A 25,651-nucleotide genomic window follows, 5' to 3' on the forward strand; every position below is an offset into this window, starting at 1 on the left:
ATCTTTACCTGGCTGACTCCATTCATCTGTCTCATCCCTCATTTCTAGCGCATGTTGTTGTGGCTGTGTGTTAAACCTGTCCCTGTCAAACTGTGCTGTAATGTGTATGCTGCCCCCTAGTGCTTAGTGGTGTGATTAACATGTCATGGATCGCACATTTTTCGCGACCAAGTGGCTGCCTATAGTTTGTATTGAAGACATGTGGACCGCAATGCATTACTCTTCAGTGTTGAGTATTAAGGGCTACAGATGAACGCGCACCAACACGTGACACTCGGTAACCAATCAGAAACGTTACATAACGTAAACAACATTTGACATTTCATGGAGGCCTAATACTAACGTATCAGCATAAAACAACTTTTAATCACTGTCTTTAGTTAGTGGCTACTTATATTATATAATATTTACGTTTCTAGATTGCTAATTTTAAATAAATTACAGGCTGTAGACTTCGTTTCTCAGTCATTCTTATTCAAGGTTTATTAAGGGGTTGTGCATGGTGGTGCGGCGCACTAGCGCCCCCTATGGACGCACCGCCACTGAAACCAAGTGGACCCTAAAGGGTCTGTAACAGAGAATGCAAAAATGGAACCAAATGGACTCTCAAAATTGATTTTACAATAGAAATAAAAAAATAAAAATTGGGGTCCCAGAGATAGAAATGGAAAGAAAGACAGTCAGCTATACACGGTCAACATTACAGATTACAGTATCATTACAAGTAGGAATCAAATTGGATAAAAAAGGGGGTAAGATATTAATTTTTAAGGAGTATTCATTTTTATTGTCTTTATTGTTAGTTACAACATGCCTAAAATAACTTGAAGCTAATTTTTTTAAATAATTGCAAAAAGGTGCCATAATCCGATTCATCGATTCATCGTTTAAATAATCGGCCGATGAATCGATTATGAAATTAATCGTTAGTTGCAGCCCTACAACCTATGTCTTTATGTCCAAACCTAAAGAGGGGGGGGGGAGAGAGGGAGAGGTCTCTGCAAAAATGCTAATTCATGCTAATTTTAGCGGTTTTCTAAATAATGCGTCCAGTGTGCAACCACCTTAACTCTGTAATTTCTCGACCGTTTCGGACGTAGGGCGGCTCACCGGAACCGGGCTGGCACCCTGGGCGTGTTCCTGTGGATCTGGAAGTTCTAGGGACCCACCGGGGACCCCCACAGGGAGTTGCACCACTCAGTTCACACGGGTGTGATTTTTACAGCTAACGGCCACTAGGGGACCTCCTAAAGGCTTTGTTTTTTTCCCTAAATTTAGCTGGTGCGGCTTATATTCAGGTGCGCTTTATAGTCCGGAAATTAGTACAGGCACTTGCGTTGTGACATTCTTCAGTAAAATAACCCATTCTGACCTGAGATCAGATTCACACAAGGTTTCCGCCGGACACACGCTGGTCTGATTAACCCATTCTGACCTGAGATCAGATTCTAAAAATGTCAGTCGCTCTTCGATTTTTCAAAAATAGCAGACCTACAAGCTCGTATCGCGCCACTCGGTGGCGCGATATGAGCTTGTAGATCTGCTATTTTTAAATAGCTAAAGCATAACATGATGCTGACACCAAAATGGGTGCCCGGTCAGAATGGGATAAACATGTTTATTTGATTGATGAATGGCCCAATTTACACATGGAGGGCAGAACTGGGTGCATTTATCTCTATATGGATCATTGGTTAGGGAAAGTAAAATCCCCTCGCCCTTGGAAATCTCTTAGAGTGGAGGCAATGTCAGTCTGAAATCAGGCTAGGATAAGCCTACAACTTCAGCCACTCTGCCAGGCATTCAGGTGAATGGGTTTACTTACATCTCACAAGTGGAATTTCTCTCTTGCTAATCTTCCTCATATTTCACTTTCCACATTTGAATTTCATGCCGTCTCAATTATTATTAGCGGGGGGGGGGACATTTCGTCTCTGCCCAGGAACACATGGGGATTTTGTTAAGGACACAGTGGACACCTCTCTTCTGTCTTCATGCAACCTCTCCTTATTTCTTTCTCCTCCTACTCGGAGCCGGTAATGTATTGTTCTCCCCTGTGTCTGACCAGCACTTTGAAGCTTTCCCCATCTCTCTCTCTCTCTCTACTCCCGCCTAAACCTACTGTAAATCTAACTTCAATCTTTCACCACCCGACAAGACAACCTGAAGACTTCATCGGTCTTTGACCATCATTGATCTCCTGCAAGCCAGCACACATAATGTCCAGCACACCTAATGTCCGCCAGCTCCCTGGTTACCGGAATCCCTCATAGTTGAGTGAACATGTCTCAGAACAGCTGAGTTAATACAGCAGAATAGACATTTTTCACAAACACGCCAGTCATATTTCATTTTGGACCATTTACACAGAGTAGTCTGTGTCAAGATTTCCAACATGTAATGGATTATTCGCTTACACATGCCCCTTATGAAAAGCACATCTTGAGTAAGCAGACACACATTTCCATTTGAATTCAGCAGCAGTTTTAAGCAACAAATTTAAAGCCATGTAATAAGCCAACAATATGCTTATTTATTCAACTGACAGGACTTTATTTGGAATATGTTGCTTATGACCAGGATTTTCCTAATTTGCAAAATACTCCCAGACTGGTACCAAACTGAACCGAGCGGAAACTCTGCATGGGTCACTGTGGCACTGTGGCAGTGGGGTGTGGTTTGCTGTAAAAGCTGCAAGGGGAGACATCCTTTGCAGCAGGACACACACATAGAAAGTGCAACAGCCTGTAGTGTCTCAATCTGCTTTCTCTGCCTCTCCCTTATAGTGAGACCGTGGCCTTATATTACACAGACATGATGGTATATGGTTCATTCATTACTAGAGTGCAATTGATGTCTAATCTCTCTTGCACAGGAATTGATTTACCATTACGCTCAATTCAGTTCCTTCAACAACAACAAAAAGGATTGTGAGCATAGGCGCCTTTCCTGCGGGTGCCTGCCTACTCGCCGGCACACCCTTGACAAATTATTACGAGCACCCGCGACATGCGGCTGCTGTGCGGGCCAAATTTACATTACATTAATTTGATAGCCCACCCACTGAAGTTAAAGTAGCTCACCCATCAGGTTTTAACAATCCGCAGTGTCTACACACACCTATAATAATTATGCTATTGACTCTGGGCATCTGGTCATTCTGGTGTGTTTTACGCACAGTGCACAACTGCACATCCATGCATGTCATAGATTGCCAATCCATGATAGATAGATAGATAGATAGATAGATAGATAGATAGATAGATAGATAGATAGATAGATAGATAGATAGATAGCAGCACCAACTCAAGGGAGTGGAGAGGAACAGTCAACGAGAGAGACAGAGAGAGGGCACTAGCGATGGAGGGACAATAAATTCTGGTAGCCTGCTTTTGATGTGTGTGTACCAGGAGGGACTGATAGACAGACATAGATAGATCTATCTATCTAAATAAAAGATGTGCGTGCAGCCGTGCACACATTTCGGCACCCGTGATTGTGAGCTTGTATATCTGCTATTTTACAGTATGCAACACCAACAGGCAACCAAGTATAAATCAGGCTTTAATGGAATAGACTCTCGCCAGCCTCATCCATCACAACTCCAGCATTACACCGGCATGCAGCTGGTAATCCCTCTGCCTGCAGCGGACAGGTACAGGATCAGCACTGTACCACGATCAGCCTGCACTGCTCTCATCACATTTAACACCCCATTGACTGCTTTACAACCCCACTGCGGCTCCTGTCAATCTGTGTGTGTGTGTGTGTGTGTGTGTGTGTGTGTGTGTGTGTGTGTGTGTGTGTGGCTAGACTACTGTATATTCATGTGTTTGTGTCTCTGTGATTGATTCTGTGTCTGTGTGTGTGTGTGTGTGTGTGTGTGCATCCTGATTTCAGTGGTGAACAGCTGCAGTAGAGCGCTTTCTACTGCAAGGCATTTAAAGACCCATCACTAAGAACAGTGGGGGGGCAGAGAGATAGAAGAGGGTTAATGATAGTGCGAGTACACTCATCCCCCTGGCCTGATCACACAGCAGCACAGGGCCTGGCTCACCAAAACCATGAGGAGTGAAGAATATGGCTGTAAAGATGCTCATGAAATTTTACTTAACGATTTATTGTCGCACAAATCATTAGTTACTTGTGTTTTTGGCATGGAACATTGGAAAGTAAAAATTAATTTCTGTTTTCCTTTTAGACTTTGCAAAAACAAAATTGCACAGGGTAGATATGACAAAACAAAACATACATTCGTTGCTGTCGGGAGGAAAACTACATTTTTGAGGTTTTGGATTTTTTTTATACATAAATCAGTGCTACTGAACATCCTTTATGTCTGTGTGTTGGTTAAAAAATATGATATACCAATGAAAAGTAGTAAAATGCGCTTTGGACAAAACCTCTTAACTCCATTGGACCCTCAAACTGTCTTCTAAAGCAGCTAAGCTAACTCCACGTCTCCCCCTCTCATGCAAGTAATTGACAATATATAAAGTCACAATAACAACTTTGATGAGGCAGTATTGCTTTGTTTTAAATATATAAAGCTTACTTTCCTGACAAATGTATATTTTTCATAGGTGGTTTCTTCCCAACAGCAGAGATATAAAGAAATGACTGAATTTATACTTTCAAAGATATTGGAAAATAGCGGAAATAGCCGATCTACAAGCTTACAATGTGTTTCATCACAATGCCCTGTGAGCTTGTAGATCTGCCATTTCTCCCAGGTGTACAAGGGAGGAAGAGAGAGGAGCTATGGAGAAACAGAAGCATTGTCAGTAAGACAGAGAGCAAGATAAATACAGAGCGATTCAGAGAGAACGAGAGAGAGAAATAGAACAGAACATGATAGGCCTGGTTAAAGAAGATGGAGTATGACAGTCAGACAGTGTGAGGGAGAACAATAATGGATGAGACAGAGTAGCGAAAAAGGGTGTGTGTGTGTGTGTGTGTGTGTGTGTGTGTGCGCTACAGCTGCGCCCTCTGGTGGCGGGCGGGTGGTGTCACAGCGGGACAGTCAGACAGACACACAGACATGATCTGCAGGGTCTCATAGTTAGTGCTCAGTGCGTTCGCAATCAGAAACACAATGAAAGTCATTCTTTTTTTCATTTATCAAGTCCAGCATCACAGTATCTGTAACTCTAATGTTTTGTGTTGTAAATAAGTGTTGTATTTGTGTCTCTAATTTGCATAATGTGGACTAATAAAACTATCTCTTTAGCTCATCGGCCAAATGTCTCGTAGGTGACAAATTCTTGTCTTTAGTGGGTTGACCCATCGATCTGACATCACATGGCATACACCGTTTTCACAAAAACAAACAAATGAAATGAAATAAAAAGTACATCTTCAGTCCATTAATACAGCACTCATTTGCCGCCACCTTTGATGTATTTCGCTGACGCCATTATTCAGAGACAACAACAATAAAGGTCCTTCCTGCCATTGCTCCCCTGAGCTAACGAGCTATATTATAGTTAATGCCGTGTGGGCCTTTAAAAATGATGTTATACAACCACAACATCATTCAGAAATGATTACAGGTGTCAACTGTCAAGCTGTGACCATTAAGGCTGTGTGTGTGTGTGTGTGTGTGTGTGTGTGTGTGTGTGTGTGTATATATATATATGTGTATGTGTATGTGTGTGTGTGTGTGTGTGTGTGTGTGTGTGTGTGTGTGTGTGTGTGTGTGTGTGTGTGTGTGTGTGCACTAAGTGAAGGTGTTAAGACCTAGTACTCAAGTGAGTTGGGTGCAGACGTGAGAGAGAGAGCATGACAGAGAGGTGCAGGGCAACGCAGCATCTACTCCAGTGCTCCTCTCTGTCAAGTGACTGACACTGAGCGCCCAGGGTTGTTGCCCAGACAGTGGTTCAGAACAAAAGCTCTTCCTCAGAACTCCCCAACATCTCCAGTCTTGTCGTGTGGCAGTGAGCGGTGTGCATAACAGCCTGGATTAGCTATGGCTCTGTCTCACCAGCTACGGTTACACTGTATTCAATGGTGCCTCTGTGCTACTTCCAGAGTGTTGTGCCCATACCCTTGACGCGTGTGTGTCCTGTGCACAATTTATTTTTTCCCGCGATTCCACTTCTCGTGGCTCACTTGGGAAGATGTACAAAGCGCTGCCAAAATAAGAGGTGGTGTGTGTGTGTGTGTGTGTGTGTGTGTGTGTGTGAGTGTGTGAGTGTGTGAGTGTGTGAGTGAGTGAGTGAGTGAGTGAGTGAGTGAGTGAGTGAGTGAGTGAGTGAGTGAGTGAGTGAGTGAGAGAGAGAGAGCTGCATGCCGCTGTGCTTGTGTTTCCGGGTGCTGGAGCAGGTTGGGACGCTCGTGTTGCAGTCTCTCACAGACTCCCTTTTTACAGGGACAGGTTTTAGTTGGGTCGGTCCCTGTGGGAGACGGCAGCACGAGTGACTTAATTGTTCCAGCGCCTGGAGAATGGACAGGCATAGCGGCGAGTAGCTCTGGTCCATAGCCCTAATGCTAATTCTACCCTAGCATTAGGGCTATGGACCAGAGCTAAGCGGCGAGTGGGTGCTGCTGCAGAACATGAAGCTTATCAATAGCGTGTCCCGACCTACTGTCCCTTATTAGCGTAAAGTCGGGTAGTGTACACCGTTTATTTTGCATCGAGGAGCCAATAGCCATGTGTGTCTGACTCTGTGTTGACTGTGTACGTCGCCTCGGCTAAAAACACAAGGGAAGCCTGTCTTATGTTTCGCAGTATGACCTGTTGCATCAGCATGCTAAACAAAATAGCTGATCTGCAAGCTCACAACGTCGCCTCCGCAACACGTTGTGAGCTAGTAGATCGTCTATTTTCAGCACGCGTAAAAATGGAGGATGAGACGTTCAGAAACCTTTGCCTTCACAGTACACAAGCTGGCTGTCACAAGTTGAAAAGAGATGTGGCCCATATGACGAGACATAATCAAAAACATCAAAAAACATAAAACACTATACTTGCCCTCTATATCAAAAAATACACCTTAAATACTTTTATTTCTTTCATAAAATATAGAGAATCTTTCACTCAATAGGAACTACTCCTGTCCAAGTTGAGGATGTCATATGACATATGTCCAGTCCATATGTGGTCCAGCCCCAGGGAATGTATGGAATGCACATGCTAATAAAAAGTATTTAAATATTGCTTTGATGCTCATATTATTCTTAGGAAGTATTAACCCATTCTGACCGGGCACCCATTTTGGTGTTGGCATCATGTTATGTTTTAGCTATTGAAAAATAGCAGATCTACAAGCTCATATCGCGCCACTGAGTGGCGCGATACGAGCTTGTAGGTCTGCTATTTTAGAAGCAGTAAGTAAAGTATACACCGACACCACGCCGCGTATTCAGAGCATCAAGCTGTGACTCCGCCCACCCCCGGGGGAAGTTGTGATTTGCCCTCGTTAACTGCAATGCAATTTGCGGCATTTCCAAAACAATATTGCGCAGAGTAGCGATTATCAAACGTATTTGCAATGCCATACGTTGAAAGATCTGTTGCCCGTGGACAAGGCACGCTACCTCCGCAAGTTAGATATTATCGGCATAGATGTTTGTCCGTATGGGATTAAGGATTGGGTGCCAAGTTGCATTGGCAGCCATAGAAAATTCTTACCCCGGGCTAAAACCGGATGTGACATTTGTGGGCGTTCCTGTCTAGCTTGGTGTCGATGTATGGACCAGGGGCCTATTTCACGAAACTTGGATTAACTAATCCAGGATTTAGGCCAAAGCCAGGCTTTTTAAATCCTGATCTTTACAGCCTGGTTTATTCCGTTCCACTAAAGCCAAGCGAGGCTCAGAATTGGTGGATTTGGCGAGCCGGGATCAGCAAGCCTGGCTTAATAGACAGTCTGGCTTTTTGTCTCTAGACCCCTTATGTGGATCACAGATTTACTGATCCTTCTTCTTCATGGGGTATTAAGGCAGTTTGCATCCTTAATAGTTGCATTACAGCCCCCTTCTGTATATCTCATTATCTTTACTAATCTATTCAAGACTTACTGATACAAGGACTTAAGCTTCTAAAATAAATATTGCTGCTGTAATTAAAGAGAGAACATACTCTCAATAGTGGATAGACTGAATGATTAACTACCCCAAAAATATAGTTTACATTTTACCACTACTATTAACTTAAAACAGAATTCTTAATATTGTAAGCATAATGATATTGTCGCATTGTGATATTTGGCCATAACTCCCTCCTCTGAGGGAGCTACCTTTGGGGAAGGGGGTTGTTGCCCAGACAGGGCCGGGTCATGGGTTCATGTAGCATGCCAAAGTTTGTGCTATTGCCATAGAGAATGCATTGGGCGTTTAAGTTAAATAACTCAGAAACTACAAAACATTTCAAAGTAAAAAGTTCCAGCATGTGTCTCCACAGTAAGCTGAATTTTACAAAGTGTGAATGGAGTTTCTAGGTGAAAGTGATTTTTTGAAGTGCCACTATCTGCCTATAAATGTCTCAAATTTGAAAGCACTATATTTCTAAAACTATGAAACATTTCAAAGATTCCTTTTCAGGCACACATGTCCACCGTAGGATGAACCTAAATAGGTTTGAATGGGGTTTCTAGGTGTAAGTATGTAGGACTAGTAGTGGGTGAAACGTTACAATGGTAATATGTTGTAAAACAATGAGTAATGGTAATATTTAGTGGTTTTCACTTTTACAAAAATAATAAAAAATAATATAATAATTCTTCTTAACCGTGCACTTGCACGACAGCAAACCTATTCATGGGGAACATTCACCAAAAGCAGCTGATCTACAAGCTCACAAGCTGTCATGATGTTGTGCAGCCTATATATTTTGGTTATTTGATTTTATATAGTGCTTAAATTAGTCCTTTAATGCAGACCGATACAAATAAGGCAACATAAACCCATAATAATTGAATAAATCTGGAAAACATCATTGGTTTGTGATCAGTTTGACTGCTTAATGAACAGTAAAGACATCAGGATTAGGTTAAACCTGGCTGTTAGCCTGGTCCGGAGCAGGCTAAGTCCAAAGCATTAGTTTCCATGGTAACTTATGTAGCATCACTTTCATGAAACCGAATCAAGCCTCAACATATCCAGGTTAACTGGTTAAATTAATCTGGCAAGATCAACCAGCTTTCATGAAACCGGTTAGGCTTAGGCACTGATCCAGGATATATTAAGCCAGGATATGTGTTAAAGCCCGGCTTAATCTCTAATCCAAGTTTCGTGAAATAGGCCCCAGAGCTAGGGCTGGACCACACAAACATATCATCAACCTGCGATGGGAGCAGTCCCTATTGATTAAAAGATTCTCTATTTATGAAAGAAATAAAATATTGATGGCAAGTATAATGTTTTAAGGCATATTTGTCTTATTAGCCAGGGATCCTTTTAAGGTTTGGACTTTATTCCAATAGGAAAATTCACATTTGTTTGCATTTATTTAAAAAAAAACATATTTTGAGACAATGTTCAGAGGGGAAAGAAATCAAGGTTTTTTTTTAGGCAAAATCGTGCAGCCCTAAAGAGGGGTAGAGAAACAGAGAGGGCATGAGTGAGTTATAAAGAGAGAGACAGTGTAAGAGTAGACAGTGAGAAAATGTGTGCATATATGTACAGTATGCATGCATAAGGCGGTCTGCCTTATCATAAAACATACAGCAGATTTGGCCTGGATGAAGATGCCGTCTCTTCTCTAACCACCGACTCAGCACATCAAAGCAGCACCGGTGAACGGGGTCAGAAACAGCTGAGCAGCAAGACTCACCCACTCTCACACACGCTCACAATTATCTGCTATTACAGCCCAGCCCAGGAAGAAAGAGATCACAAATATGAGTGAAAAAGAAGGGAGGGGGCATGGGCTGGTCAGGAAACGCTGTGTTAAACAAGACGGGATTCCGGGTATTTTGTTTTTGCTGACTCAATCGCTTTTTAGGAACATTTAAGATGAAAATGATCTCCGTTTGTCTTTTGTTTCGGATATAACTGATGCATTTGGAATTGCGCAAAGTCAAACCACATCACGAATACAAGCCACAGCTTTGCATTGTGGTCGTATAATTCTGGCTTGACAGTGGCGCTAGAAGATAGGTCATGGGGTTACTCAAATAGCTAGGGTTCATGGCAATATATTGTGGGTATTGCCCACAATATTACGTTAACATATGTGTGTGTGTGCACATGGCAATTGTTCCCTAATGGAGGCAAAACCTGTAGGCGCAATGACTGTGGTTCAACCGTGCACAGACAAACACAATGGCAAGCTAACCAGTAGTTTGAGTTACAGTATGTTCTTTTTAGACCAAAGTGCAGAACGGAAACTGACCAACATTGTCATTGTGTTTGTTACTACCAAAAAAAATAAGAATGCTGATGCTGGGCAGTTTGTCGGTCCTGTTCACCATTTTGATCTCAAAGAACATAAATCAAACTACTATATGGATGGACTGCATTGCCATTGTGTTTTCTGTGCACCACTAGTAGCAGGGTTAAAAACATGGGTCAAACTCCATGCTTAATATGTTTCCTAATCTGCTCTGGATAAGGCACCTTTTTTCTGAACAAGGCAGACAAAAGACCTCTCAAGTGAGGACTGGCGTGTGTCTCACACAGACACACTCCACTTGTGAAGTGTCCTCTGCTCTTCAGCAGAAATCCTGTACTAGTGAAACATAATGTTCAACTCAAAAGGAGAGAAATGTTTTACTTGACTGCTCAATGAACGCATAAAACATACTACTGTACGTAAAAAAAAGGGGGTGCATGAGAGAATGTGGAAATTGGAAAAATGCAGAGACGATGACAGCAGACATGTTCAGGATTCAGGGGTTTGAAGGATGAAAGGGGTCAGCACCAGCGGGTCATTGAGAAGGCGTCATGAACCTACTAATCACACCCAAAGCCTGAGAATCACTCACATACCCAGAAAGCACATACAGGCATGTATACATACTGTGTAGATATCTACTATGCACACAGCCAGGCAGGTACTAAACATAGGGCCATTAAAAATAGCTTTTACTGCAACTGCACAACAAGACATTGTTGCTCCTGGCAGTGGGTAGCCTATATTTCGCCTAATAAATCTTTAACCGTTAAAGACTGTTTTCTGAGTTACTACTTGTTACAGTCAAATCAACAGCAAAATTACACTGCAACACTGGCTGTACCAGGATATTTTATGTCACTCACCGTCTGATTTCCTCTCTCTCTCGCACGCACACGCATGCATGTGTGCATGCGTGCGTGCGAGGAAATCAGACAGTGAGTAACATAAAATAGCTTGGTACAGTCAATGTTTCAGTGTGATTTTGCTGTCACACGCGCAAACACACACACACACACACACAACCAGCGACCCTTTTCCAGCAATAAAAAGTGCTGCTGGGTTTGGGCCGTGGCTCAGCGGTCCAGGCACCTTGGCTGGTAATCCAGTCTGGCAGTGTGCCGCAGGTTCGACTCCTGATCCGGCCTTTACTGCATGTCTTCCCCCCATCTCTCTCCCCATTTCCTGTCAGCCTACTGTCTGTCCCTCCATAAAAAATATAAAATAAAGGCGAAAGCCACAAAAAAAAAAAAAGTGCTGCTGGTTTTCACAATTTTCAGCCCAGAGGTTTTCAAACTGCAGGATCCATTTGAGCTCTGGAGACTGTTTCCACTCAGCACTGATGGAAACTTTCCATCGCAACAATAACATACTGGACTGATGGAGCACAAGACAGACCCTGCTGCACACACACACACACACACAGTATGCCCGTTCACAATCACACACACACAATATCAAAACAATTCTCTCACACACAAAGTAATACTCCAGCTTTCACTCAAAGACACATACATACACTGAGGCTGAGCCGTATCGTATGTGTTTCAAAGTTTGAGGAATTTTAACTTAAGTAACACACACAAGCTGGCTTTTATTCTTGTTGCACTTGTTATAACACATAAGCAACAAGACAGAAAGCCAGTCAGAGACCCCACATCAACACTCATACAGATGCTGTCTATGAACATACATACACACATGGCAAAGCTTCCCTGCCAACATTCCCAAACATGTTTTGAGACATGCACAGACATATGAACACAAACACAAACACACACACCAACTTCCGCCCCATCAGATTTCTGACCACTGTGTTAACAGCCTCACTACATCATGTCCTGCATGAATGTATTGCTGACTTTTGCACAGCCATGTAATCAATCACATGGACTGGTGGCTCACAACACGACACATGAACCAAGCACCATCCAACTCTAGAAAAAAGACCTTGATCATTAAGTCATTTTATGGTATAGCCAGATTGTTGGTTCTTACCACCGGCCTAGGTCACTACTGTTCAAAGATTATTCAAAGATTTACCCCTGGAACATCCAATGAATGAATCTAACGTAACGTCATCATCAAGTATGGCCATATTGTCCTAATCATGAGGGACGATCACAGACACATTGTCAGGAAAACAAGCTCGTTCTCAACATCAACAAGATCAAGGATCTGAATCTTGGACTACAGGAGGCAGAGGAGAGAGCACTCCCATCTTCTACACCGACAGCTTTGAAGTGGAGAGGGTCAGTGATGTAAATTCCTCCTCATACACATCGCTGAGGACCTCAAACGGGCCACAAATGCTGCACACGCGGTGAAATGAGCTCAGCGGTGCCACCATCACCTGAAGAAATTCAGTGCGATTTTCACATCCTTAGGAGGAGCACTTTTTCTAGTCTACAAAATGATTTCCTTCCCTTCTGTGAGACCATAGGATTCGTAATTTGGGAATAGACTCCCCCTTCTTTACCATTCACAAACATACCAGGGACTTGCCTCAGATTGCACAATAGAGCACAGTACTGACTGACTGAGCCCACCCACCCCTTGTACTGAGAACAGACGTACATTTTTATCATTCCATTCCTCAACACGTTAACATCTGTCCTACTGCCGAACCACTGTTTAGGTTAGAGGTGCATGTGTGTGTGTGTGTGTGTGTGTTAGTCATGCCACGAGTATGCTACCGAGAATACATGCCCCCAGGCTACATCCATTTACCACTCAGAGTCATTCCCCTCTACAGGACACATACCTGCAGGTAAAAAGGCACATTGTGCGGGTACAACTCATCCTTCAACTGTGAGGGTACACACTTTGTGTGGCACATGATCTATATCTTTTGAAGCTTTACAGAACACAAGTTACATGACTACTTACTACACAGATGTACATAGGAATTATACTTGATGTTAATAAGCATAATTATAGAATTACCGTATGACATTTGACTTATTTTTTATTCTATTATAGCCCCAAATTGTTCTGCACATTCTCTATTGCTGCATGTTGTATTGTATACAGTACTATTCATATTATTCTTAGTGTTTATATTGTATTGATGTGATTGCGCACTATGCGCAGTCTTGCGGACCATATCACATCGACATTTTGTCGTTTGTACTGTACACCTGTATTGATGGATAGATGGATGAATACCGTAGATGGATGGACACCTGTATTGAGTGACATTTTTATTCCATTCTCGACTATTATCAATATCTGTCAATAAACTAGTCTTTGAGTTCACACTTTTTTGACAAAGGTGAGGCAATGACAAAGAGTCTTCAACAGAGACAGCCAGAGTTTTGGAGCTGGTTAAATTGTAGCTTGTACCACTGTATAGGCCAAGTGTTTTCCCACTGTCACGGGTACTACGTCTAACACAATTGATCACTTTCCTTTCTACACATTGAATATCAGCATGGTCAGGTAAAGCCACATTATCACAAAGCAAACAAAATCTGGATTAGCTCAAACATCGATTACAGCCTGACTTGACTTGGTACAAATTATTATTTGACACTCAAGTAGAAAAATAGTTGATCAGTCTCTAACCAAACAAATTCTGAATTTGTGCAAAGAATTAACTATAACCAGCCCATTCAGTGCCACCATGTTCTACACATTAAGTGACTTTGGCATTCTCAGGCAGAAACACGCATCTGGTGCAAACACCCCCTGCTTTCCTAACAACCTACACCCTCGAAGATGTGGACTTTACATCACGTGACTTTACATCACTCAGGTAAAATCACATTTGATCACAGGCTAAGCAGCCAATTAAACAAATTGAGAATTTGTGCAAAAGAGCACTGGTTCTCTCAATGTGAGACCACCAAGGGTCAAAATGTACCCCTAAGGTCCCTGCGAGTGTGAAGTACAATTTGTACACCTGGGCTGGCAGTACCTCAATGGACACCTCATTTCAGAACAGCCTGTGTGTACAAATGGGACCAAATGGTTTAAGAGTTAAATACTTAAATTAACACTGAGGATTTTACATTGTAGATAGGGGTGAGAAATGAGAATCACTGCAAGGAAGAAAATCCTAACAGCAATTTCATGAGGCTGCGAGCACAGCAGGGCCCCTCCCAGCTTGCAGACATGCCCGCACACCCCGGAGACTGTGTGTAAATTATGGACAGCAGAGACGTCAAAGACCGCGGCCAGCACAGCATTCCAGCACAACAGAGCGAGGAGCGACATTCCTTCCTTCCCTCCTGACTGATAGAGTTTTTCAGGGCGCTACAAGACATGACAGCGCTGTGGTCGAGTGTTGTGTCCCAAAAACTCACCATTTCTTTGTGCATTCCACCATCAGCTCTTGATACGAAGCCACGAACTGGAATTTGGACGCGTGTTTCCCCACACGTTGCAAGCGTTTCCAAACCGAAGCCATGTTTCTTCTTGGGGAACCGGAGAGGGTTGTTTTTTATCCTTTCTTTCTTTAGGATATATAGCACAATATACCTGTCCCGTCCTCCTTCCCTCCACGCGAAGTCACACACTCGGTGTTAATTGTTTATATGTCTCCGAATCTGTTCCACCCGCGTAGGTACATCGTTAATGTTCCACCAGAAACACATTAAATATAAACGACAGTAGACCCTTCCAGCGGGGTGGTGCTCATCACAAACTGTCCGATGTAGAGCCCAAATGAAACAAAATCTCTGCAAAGGTGGCGGGGGGACTTGACAGCGTGCATGGTGATAGTAAAGAAAATCACTCCATCGTTTCACCGGATAATCCTCTGCATACAATACTCCTTTATGTCGGACAGCCTGAAAAGAACACAAACACACAGTGAGTGGGGCTGTGGTGTCCTGACATTGCGGGTTATGAACGGTAACTTATTTAAGGACAGTCTGTCTCCAAAAACGTTTCACGAATCACGATAGAGAATAGAGATCATAACGCTGCTGTCGTTTTTACAGAATAAAAGCCTTCCAATATGAGCACATGCCTCAGCTTATGTAACCGCCTTTATGGCTTGTTATTTCTATTATAATGAACTCATATCGTGCAGGACTTGTCCAGCAGCACTTCTCCTGGTGCCAACACACCGGGGGGTGATGTCTATTTGCTGGCGGTGGTTAACTCAAGAGTGCACAGATGTAACCAAATGAACCATCTGCATGTGTACAGTAGTACGTGTAGCCACACTCTAGAAGTCACAAATGGATACATAACACTGAGGCTAGATTCCCGTGACACCCACGGCCACCCCTTTAACTTAATTCAAGTGTAACGAGTGTTTTATCTTATGCAGATTAGTAATTTCCTATTACATTTTATTTTCTGTGCAATGTTAGGCTGAATCCAAGGTGTAGCCGGGGCCGTTGTGAAGGGATAACGTTTTATACGCCGCTTCACGGTGTTACAGCGAACTTGGTGACCTATCGAGTTATGTAAAATGTATCCTAGAGCAAGTTTAAAATCACATCATATCCAAGTTAGATCTCCATGTTGTGGGAAAGATGCATTAAAACTAAAACGAATTATTTCGTAATCTGAACCTAAAACCCTCAAATATCAGCAGTTTCTCTGAACTTTGTACACGCACGGATTTGCCGCAAAAACCGCAAAACAGCGACACCTCCTGGGACACACGAATCGATAGGCCACGGAGTTCGGCAGAACACTAATGATTCAGTAGCTAAGCTAACGTGTCAACATGTGAGATAGCAGGGCACATTTTTGACGCTCACCTTTTCCGCGACATCCAGCGCATCATCTGCCACGCATCATGATGATCGACAGTGAACACACTGCTCCCCGAGCTGCTAGGAGGAAACTACCGACTAGCGGTGCTAGCCTAGCCCACTGGCTAGCTAGTGATCACCTTGTTTGCAGTAGTACCAGCAGCCATACATACAGTTAGCAGCAGTGGCTAGCCATCATCATCATCCAAGAGACAAGAGGAGGAAAGAGTTGGTTTGGAAAGTGATCCCCAAGTAGAGATTCAGCTCCTAATCTTCAGAGACGATATTGATCTTTTGACTCCGTTTCAAAAAGTAAACACAAAAGTATTCCAACCCCCGGGTGTAAATTCCAGCAGCCAACTAGTCCAGTCCGATATACACACACACACACACACACACAACATATACACACACCGCTCTCAGCGCTCCATCATTTTCCCAACGCCTGGATGACTGGTGTACTGACTCCAAAGAACCGCCCCTGGGATCCCCCCATTGGTGCGACGGGGAGTCATTTAAGGAATGTTTACCGATTCATGAGGCATCGGGGCTACTGTCATCACATTGGTCAGTGCCTGTTCACTGATTCATGAGGCATTTATAACTGCTGCCTGTCGTCACATTGGTCAAAGACGTCAAGACATTTAATCCTCCATCTATTAAAGTTGCCTTTCTTGGTTCTTCAATGCTTGAACAATGTCAGCAGGAGCCCGTTTCTTGCCATCTAATCGACCCTCGCAGCTAAAACAGTGAACAATGAACATACCTAACTATATAGGCTTCTCTACAGTTGACATTAATGATGTTGGTAATTATTCTAATTAATCATTCAGCAAGCTATTATTTGAATAGGCTACTGTTTAAATAATTTAAATATTTTTCTGACACCAATCGCTATCTACGATTACAATAGTGTGTCTTATCTAACTATAAATGCACCAAGTCTCTGTGTGTGTACATCTGTACGTCTGTGGCCTGGCAGAGGCCTTTGTGGTGGTTCTGGACAACCGTGGGTCCGACCGACTCAACACTGGGCACTGACTGCACTCCCTGTGGGGGTGGGGTGTGGAACGTGTGTCCAATTTGAAGTAGGTGGGGCGAACGGTTCTCGAGTTAAGTGGATTACAGACATACAGACGTACACACACAAACGGTTCTCGAGTTACGTGGATTACAGACGTACAGACATACACACACACAGAGACTTGGTGCATTTATAGTTAGATTATTATTACCAGTAAGACGCCCTGAGGGCGAGAAGCCCTCAGTTAAGAATGCCCTCAGTTAAGGCACAGTTAAGAAGCAGAAGTTAAACTATTAATCTGGTGTCCGTGAGGTCATATGTAGAGTTGCTGGCCGGCTCCATATATGCAGATCTAGGTGATGATCCACTCTTCCATGTACAGTATATCCAGGGTTTGATGAGGTCAGTGTCGTGATCTTCATTCTTCATATTCATATATATTCATAATTATTATTATTATTATTATTACTACTACTATAGCCTGACCCAGAGCGAGACATTTCTCGTCTAGAGGGGCGGGTCGCGCCTCAGAAATGCGCGCACCCTGATTGGATCTCATCGATCTGTCCGTCACCCCCGGCCCCTCCTCTCCCCCCTAGTGCAGCGCTACGTCACATCATTTAGAGCGACGCCCACCCGGAAGGGTTGACTCCCACTTTTAGACTTGTTCAGCCCACGGCTTTTTCCAGGCTTTCATCTTTCGCGCAGACGAAATGAAAGCCTGGCTATCGAGGCTACTACTACTACTACTATTATTACTACTACTTCTACTACATATGGTGAAAATCTTATTTTGGAAAGACAACTTTCAGTTAAACTCTTCAAAACTAACCTAAGCCATTCTATTGCTTTTGTTATAAAGTAGGCATCTGTCTCTTGAGCTGCAATAGAGAAGCAATAATGGCTTGAAGAAAATGAGGATGAAAAGAGACATTCAGCTAAACCCCTGTTCCTCTGTAATAGTCAACAGCTCACTCGACCAGCAGGTCTCGGCTAATGAGGAGGGTTCCCATTTGCTGTTGCTGCCCGATAAATTAGAGCCTTTTAACCTTGTGCTGTTGCTCGCCGGGGGTCTTCTTCACATGGTGAAGAGGACATAAAATACCCCCGTTCATCTGAAATCAATGTCTTCCCACTAACGCCCCCAGGCCTTCACTGCAGGCTGAAGTTGTAATGAGCTTGTAAAATCAGTGAGGGCCAATCAAGAGGGACAGCAACACCACTTAGGGATTTATTTTATCTGAGTTGAAGCTGAAAAAGACATAACTCAACAGGAAATGTATATCTTGTTCTTGTAGGTATTGTGTGTAAGCCAATATCCAGAGAGATGCAGGGATCTATTCTACAGGGGCCATGGCAACAGCCAATATACGAATAAATAGCCTATATAAATCAAACACAATGTCATTAGTCTGACATTGCCCTGCCTAGTACTAATATACATGATATGTATATTATGAAATAAATGTATTTGTTGCTTGCGACCTGCGAGTGGTGAAAGTTCAGGGGCTATAATGAAATGCAACTCGTTCCTGGACAAAACCGACAAAATAATAAAAGACTATAAAGACATCAGCTAATGTTTTATTTATTTCAGATCTTATCTTGTATCACTTGGTCTGCCGGATGAGATCAAACAGGAAATTCCCGAAGAATCCCCCCCCCCCCCCCCCTTCCTTCAGCTTCCAAATTGATCCCAACAGTGAAAAGGACATGTTGAACCATGCCGATTGTCTTTATTCAAGTTCAAGACAGTTCAAGTTCAAGACTGCATGTACAGTATGTCTGCAATGGAGCATTTAGTGCAGGAGTACGACATAAAACACACTATTTCATTAGTCTTTTCACAACATTATCTACTAACTACAATAACACACAATATATGTTTCGTTCTTTTTCTTTGTGATCTTGTAGATCTGCTTTTTTCACTAGTTTGGGTCCAGGGCAAATGTCTAATTTCTCTTTTGGGTCTTGAGCTAAAATGTTTAGGAACCACAGGTCTAGATCCACAGCAGACTTGACAGTGGGTTAAGTGCAGAGCAGGCCCACTCTGCACCATGACGCCTGTTTCCCTATCTGTCTGAGAGATTACAGGGAACCCCCTGTCGTGTGTGGAGGAAATGGAATGCTTTTATGTGACAAACGATCTGGTGTTAAATACTGCTTGGTGTCTATGAGTCCGCATGAGCTTTCACACATGAGGAGGAGGATGGGCAGGAAAGGGTGTCAGGATGTATGTGTGTGTGTGTTCAAGGTATTTATTGTGATATGCACATAGAATATAGCAGCATTATAGGCAGTGGAATTCTTATATTTCTTCAACAGTGCCTATAACAATACAATAATAAGGCTAAGATAAAAATTTAAAACAGCCATCATAAAACAAAATATAGCCATAGCCTACAAATAGGTTATTGTGTGTGTGTGTGTGTGTGTGTGTGTGTGTGTGTGTGTGTGTGTGTGTGTGTGTGTGCGTGCGTGCGTGCGTGCGTGCGTGCGTGCGTGCGTGCGTGCGTGCGTGCGTGCGTGCGTGCGTGCATGCATGCGTGCGGGCGCGTGTCAGACGGTTATCGAGGTACATGGGGGACATGGACAGACACTCAAAGTGATTCTGTGAATGAATAAATACATTTGTAAGAGTGATACATTTTGTAAGAGTGATATTGCACCTAATGAAGACATGTGTTGTAAATATGCTCTCAAAGTCTCATCTGTTTCTTTGAGATGAAAACTATTGTTCAAGCTGATTGTTCAGCTTTTAATGTCCTCTCCTTACCATGAGGGGAGCGTAGGGAGGTAAGCTATATGAGACTTTCATAAACATTGGCTGTGATCAAGTATAGACAGTTACAGACTGCCCTTTGCTTGATTTCATTGGCTGTCAATCCCAAAATGTGTGGTACTCTGTGACTATGCCCTGCACCAAAAAGTAGAAAATATTGCATGTTTCATGCTTTGCAAAACATTTGTCAGAAAGACTTGAATCATATCGCATTGGAGGAAGGTAAGCCAGGTACACCATTTTTCTTGTTTCTTTCTGTATGAGATGTAGTGTGACAACACTTTAATTGCATTGCAATGGTTAGAATGGTGCTATAACGTGGCAATGGGGATGATGTGAATCAAGGGAAGTGAATCAAGCAAATGAACCCTACAGAATAGTGACATTTTTGGGGGGTATGTCATAATAGGCAAGCATTTGGCATACATTCAGGCTTGTAGATCAGCTTTTCGATGAAGATATTTGGTGTAGAGGGAAAAAAGGAGGACACCAAATAGACCCCTGGGGGACACCGGTCAACAAAGTACAGTATATGGGGTTTAAGAACTATAATTATTACTTTAACACATTTGCTGTGTAAGCATATATAAAAGGACAAGTCAGGACATAATTCATCATGTTACACCCTAGTATACAGCACATGTGGATGGACGCCTAAAGCCAAATTATACAAGGTTACACCCTGGTCAAGGTGGCTCATCAATCTCAGGCTGTCTGCAGCTTTGTTTAGTTTTAACCACTTAAACCCTACTTCGTTGACCAGAATTCCCCAAAGCTCTATAGTATACTATAGGCCCCTCCTTTTTAACTCTAACACATATCTCTTTGCCAAAAAATAGCAGATGTATAAGCTTGTGTTACAACTTGTTGTGAGCTTGTAGATCTGTTCTCTTCACTGAATATTATATGACACTAGTCGTTAATGCTCCTGTGCATCTGACATTACTAGCATGCAGCCTGATAGAAAAGTAGTCTAGTTTCACAAAAGCGTCAGAAGGGAATACACATTTGAGAGATGGACTCCAAATACACAGATGACTATATGAAAACTCACACCCGTGTGAAGTGAGGGGCGCTAATATATTAAAGTCTAACTCATGTTGCTATGATTAGGTGATGTAATGGTGATGTAAAACAAACAGACACAACAAACATTAAACTCTCTTTATTGTTAATGGCATTTAATGTTTGTGATAGCGACTAAACAAATATTAAACTTGTATATAGGAGGGGCTAGCTCCCCTCAAAAAAAGGAATCTACAAAGTAAATTTAACCTTCACATGTACAGTAGCTAGTAGCCTATATTGTTATCGGTCAACACAGACCAATTGCAATTTTAATGTAATAACACCCACTGATCTAGAGAACTCTATACTTGAACATTGTAGCCTACTATAAATTATAAGTGTATGTGGTATATGTACAAAAATACAATTATTTGTAATTTAAACTATACAGTAGGCCTTGCATGTAATGGCCAGATTAAACTGTTTTCTATTGAAACTCTCACAATAGTGTTTCAAAGTGGTAAATGTGGACTAGCTCCTCTTAAGTTGTTTAACTCTAACCCTCTCACAATCCAAGGTACCTAGATAGAAAATTGTGAAATGCTCATTAAAATTATTGTAATTTGCCTCTGCTTGCGGGTATTTTTTCCAACTACAGTACTCAGCAATTTGTAGTCATGGGCACAGAACAAATTGTGTATGTGTATGCATGCGTGCGTGCGTGGCTGCTCGCGTGTGTGCATGCGTGCGTGCGTGTGTGCATGTGAAATTAATACCAGAATCAGCCAGTGGGAGACCAGCACATGTGCACAAGCTATAATGGTGCATTACTTTCCCCCAGACTGCTGGGGTGTTGACAGCAGAAAATATCACATGATGCAATACATAAATGGTATAGTATTGCCTCACAATGATTGCAAAATAAATGCCTATACCGAAGCTACGGTTGCAGTCATGTCATGATCTGCTGGTTACGGAAATTATGTGAATGATGTGCTGTAAAGAGTAAATTGTGTGTCATCATCATTTGATATTTTGGGATGAGGTCCTATTGTGAACCAGTGAATAAGTCACTTACCTGTCTTTTCTTTCTTATCCAAACCAGATTTCCTGTCTTTAAAGGACCATACTACAGTCAATACATGTTTGTCTATTCACATGACGTTTATTATATTTTCTCCATAGTTATGAGACATTGGCAATGTTCTTCTTCTTTTCAGAGCAAATACCAATTATTTTTGGAGCCATTTTTCTGACATCTTAGTCGTCAATGCCAATGAATCCCCCTCATACATTACTGTGTTGCCACTGCTGTTGTAGCCTACTTGTACCCCACTCACCTGCCAGTCAGAAACACAAACATTGGCTGATGATTGGCTGATCACCCCATAGCGATGATTTGATTAGCTGAGCAAAGTACATGAGATAAAAGATAAAAGTCAGGGCAGAAAAGTGAAGACGACAAAAATGATTGGCCGGAATGACATTTGCGATGATTTGATTGGCGATAAGAGTGCCCCTCACTTCACACGTCATTTTGAGATCAATCTTTACTTTAAAATGCATTATTAGATGCCGTCTCACCTCCTTCAACAACCACCACTGAGATTCTCCTGAGCCAAGACATCAAAACCTCTAAGCCACAGAAGCCAGAGGCTGCAGAGTATGGTAGTGTAATAGGCAGATCCCAATTATAAACCTATAGGCTAGCTATAGTAGCTGGTATAACTGATATTTAGTGCACGGTGTGACCGTTCGGACTCACAGTTGTCCAGAACTGCCCCAAAAAGGCCTCTGCCCGGGCTCTGCACCGGGCCCCTGCCCAGCGTCCTTATATATGTTCTGACCTCACAACACTCCATATTTGGGCAAGCCTGACACAGAACTCCACAAGCTGGCTGCATAGACACCATATTTGGGCATGCCTTACAAAGAACTCCATATATGGTCATAAAAGGGAGACAGACATAATATCTGCAGGGTGGGGCATTATTTCCAACTTGCATCGTTCCAAGTATAGGCCAGTGCCCAACGGGCACCGCTGTAGAGGCTCCAACGCATAATATCTGGGTGGGGCATGCATTTCAAACTTGCATCGTTCCAAGTAGGCCAGTGCCCCACAGGCATCGTTCTAGTTTACTAAATAATACAATAAAATGAATAGACAGACAGACAGACAGAAAGCCACAAATAGAGGGAAAGAGAGAGACAGAGAGAGAGAGAGAGATATCTATCTATAAATGCACCAAGTCTCTGTTACATATGTAGATGTGTATGTACTTACGTATGTCTGTAATCCACGTAACTCGAAAACAGTCTGCCCCACCGACTTCAACACGTTCCACACCTCCACAGGGAGTGCAGTGCCCGGTGTCGAGTCAGGCGGATAGCCAGTTGTCTAGAATCAGCACAAAAACCTCTGCCTGGGATCCGGACAATATTGATCACACCTGATCACCCCTAGATCTCCATAATGTGGAGCTGGCCTGTTCTGACATCACAATAACAATCTGCATATAGACTCCATATTTGGGCATGCCTGACAAAGAACTCCATGTATGGGCATAAAAAGGACATAAAAAGGACACAGACATAACTAGAAATGCACTCTGTCGAGGTGCCAACTTGCGCCTTGTACAAGTAGGCCATAGGCTACATGGCCTACTTGTGCACAAGCAGAGCGCGCAAGTACTGCTACTAACTAGTATCTCTAGTATACTAAACTGAACAAGGACTAAATCCCTCACTGACTCTCGGGAACCCACTTCACAGTATGAAGAAATTTGGTGTAGTGGGGAAAAAGGAGAGGGCCAAGTATAGACCCCTGGTGTACTGTATTTAGGGTTAAATTTTGTTGGGTTGTTGGGTTAAAATTAGTTGGGTTGTTGGGTTGTATTTAGTGCTTAAATCAGAAAACTGGTGTAATTATCCTCTGGTTTAGCTCTTGAAACTTGGGAACAGGAATTTACAGCAACAGTTGCTGAAACAGAGGTTGAGTGTTTGGAAAAATATGGGAGGTGAAATTCTTTTCAGGGAGAACAGATTTCTCATTAACGCCCTTGGGCCCACTCACCAGATTCCTCTGAGAGTCACTGCATGGGGTACAGGAACACAGCAAGCAACAGAAAAGTGTCTGAAAAATACAAGATTATTAATTATTTAGTTCCTTTTTTTTGTATGATTTAGGCCAAGAACCGTGGGGAACTGTTCAGCTTTCTTGTTGAGTCAAGAGGAACATCAGACTTCAAATGCTGCCCTTCCAGGCAGGCTTGAGAGGCAGTTCCAATGTTTGGAACTATAGGCACCAGCTTTGCGTTGAGATCAAAGCGTGTCGCCACTCTCTTACTATTCCACTCGGGGTGCAGCCACGGTGCCACCTAGCTTCATACTGTTCCGTTCCGTACCCAGTTCCGTACCCAGTGTAGCCCCCCCCCCCCATCAATATTTAATAGGACAGGACAGCCCACGAGCTAGGATATTTTATCTTTTACCAAAAATACACAAAAGCCCGGATTCATGGACAATACCATATGAAATTCCACCCGGGAGACCAATGTCGGACTGTGGCAGTGAGACTTATCAGACAGCAGAGTTTATTGAATATTTCCTAAACCCACTGTCGATAAAACACCCCAGTTTTATAAAAGACACTTACGATTTTGTGGACAAAATTAAAGCTATTATAGTAGGAAAGGAGGCCTTTCTGTTTTCGATAGATATAGACAGCCTCTACACAAACATTGAGACAGAAGCAGGCCTAGCAGTTAAAGAAGTCTTTAGTAAATACCCAGACACAAATCGACCAGAGGAGGAATTACTCCAATTACTAGACTTAAATCTAACCCAGAATGATTTTTCCTTTAACAACAAGTTTTATTTACAAATCAAAGGGACAGCCATGGGAAAGCGATTTGCACCATCTTATGCAAACATTTACATGAGCATATGGGAGCAGACAGCACTAGAAAAATGCAGACTTAAAACAACACATTATTATAGGTTTCTGGATGATATATTTGGAATATGGGAACATAGCAAGGAAGAATTCCAGGAATTTATTGATGTTCTAAATAGCCATCATAGATCCATAACGATAAAATTTGTGACACACACTGAAAGGATTTACTTTCTTGATGTAACAATCTTCAAGGGCCCAAACTTGGGAAACAAATGGGCACAAATGGGAAACTAGACTTAAAAGTATTCTTTAAAGAAACAGACACCCACGCCCTATTACACAAAACGTCATTCCACCCGACACACTCCTACACAGGGATAGTCAAATCACAACTACTAAGATTCCATAGGATTTGCACGCAAAGAAGTGATTTCAAAATAGCTTGTAAAACACTATTTAAGGCCCTCAGACTAAGAGGATACACTAGGACATTCCTCCGGAAAGCTCAAAGTACCTTCTTAGAAATAAGAGTGCGGGATCCAGGCCCTAAATTGGCCCTGATAACCAGTTATTCAACACAGAGCACACTAGCCAACAACAGAATAAAAAGGAATTTTGAGAACCGAACGGATGATCTTCTAAAAGTTTATAAAATTATATCGGCCTACAGAAAAAACAAAAACCTTAAAGATTATCTAGTACACAGCAAGCTAAAAGAAATCAACACACCAGCACGCCAGGGACCAGAATACTTCAAACCCAAACAATTAGTCAAAAATAAAACTACAAAGCGCATGTTAGAGATTAAACAACAAATAACAACCAGAACCAGCAACTGCATTTACTTAATCACATGTGAAAAATGTGGTTTACAATATGTCGGAGAAAC

General features: G+C 42.5%; 1 protein-coding gene across 1 annotated transcript in view; it reads right to left on the reverse strand.

Annotated features, from left to right (window-relative positions):
- ehbp1 (EH domain binding protein 1) overlaps positions 1–16,480 on the reverse strand; it is a 214,098-nt gene extending 197,618 nt beyond the window's left edge. The window contains exons 1-2 of the mRNA XM_083774315.1: positions 16,057–16,480; positions 14,644–15,129 (exon numbers count right to left, since the gene is read on the reverse strand). Of these exons, the coding sequence (XP_083630441.1) occupies positions 14,644–14,747 (104 nt within the window). The 5' untranslated portion in view covers positions 14,748–15,129; positions 16,057–16,480. The remainder of the gene's footprint in view (positions 1–14,643; positions 15,130–16,056) is intronic.
- Positions 16,481–25,651: the final 9,171 nt, after the last annotated feature.

The sequence above is a fragment of the Protomyctophum parallelum genome (assembly GCF_964188405.1).
Source record: "Protomyctophum parallelum genome assembly, chromosome: 10".
NCBI classification, from domain to species: domain Eukaryota; kingdom Metazoa; phylum Chordata; class Actinopteri; order Myctophiformes; family Myctophidae; genus Protomyctophum; species Protomyctophum parallelum.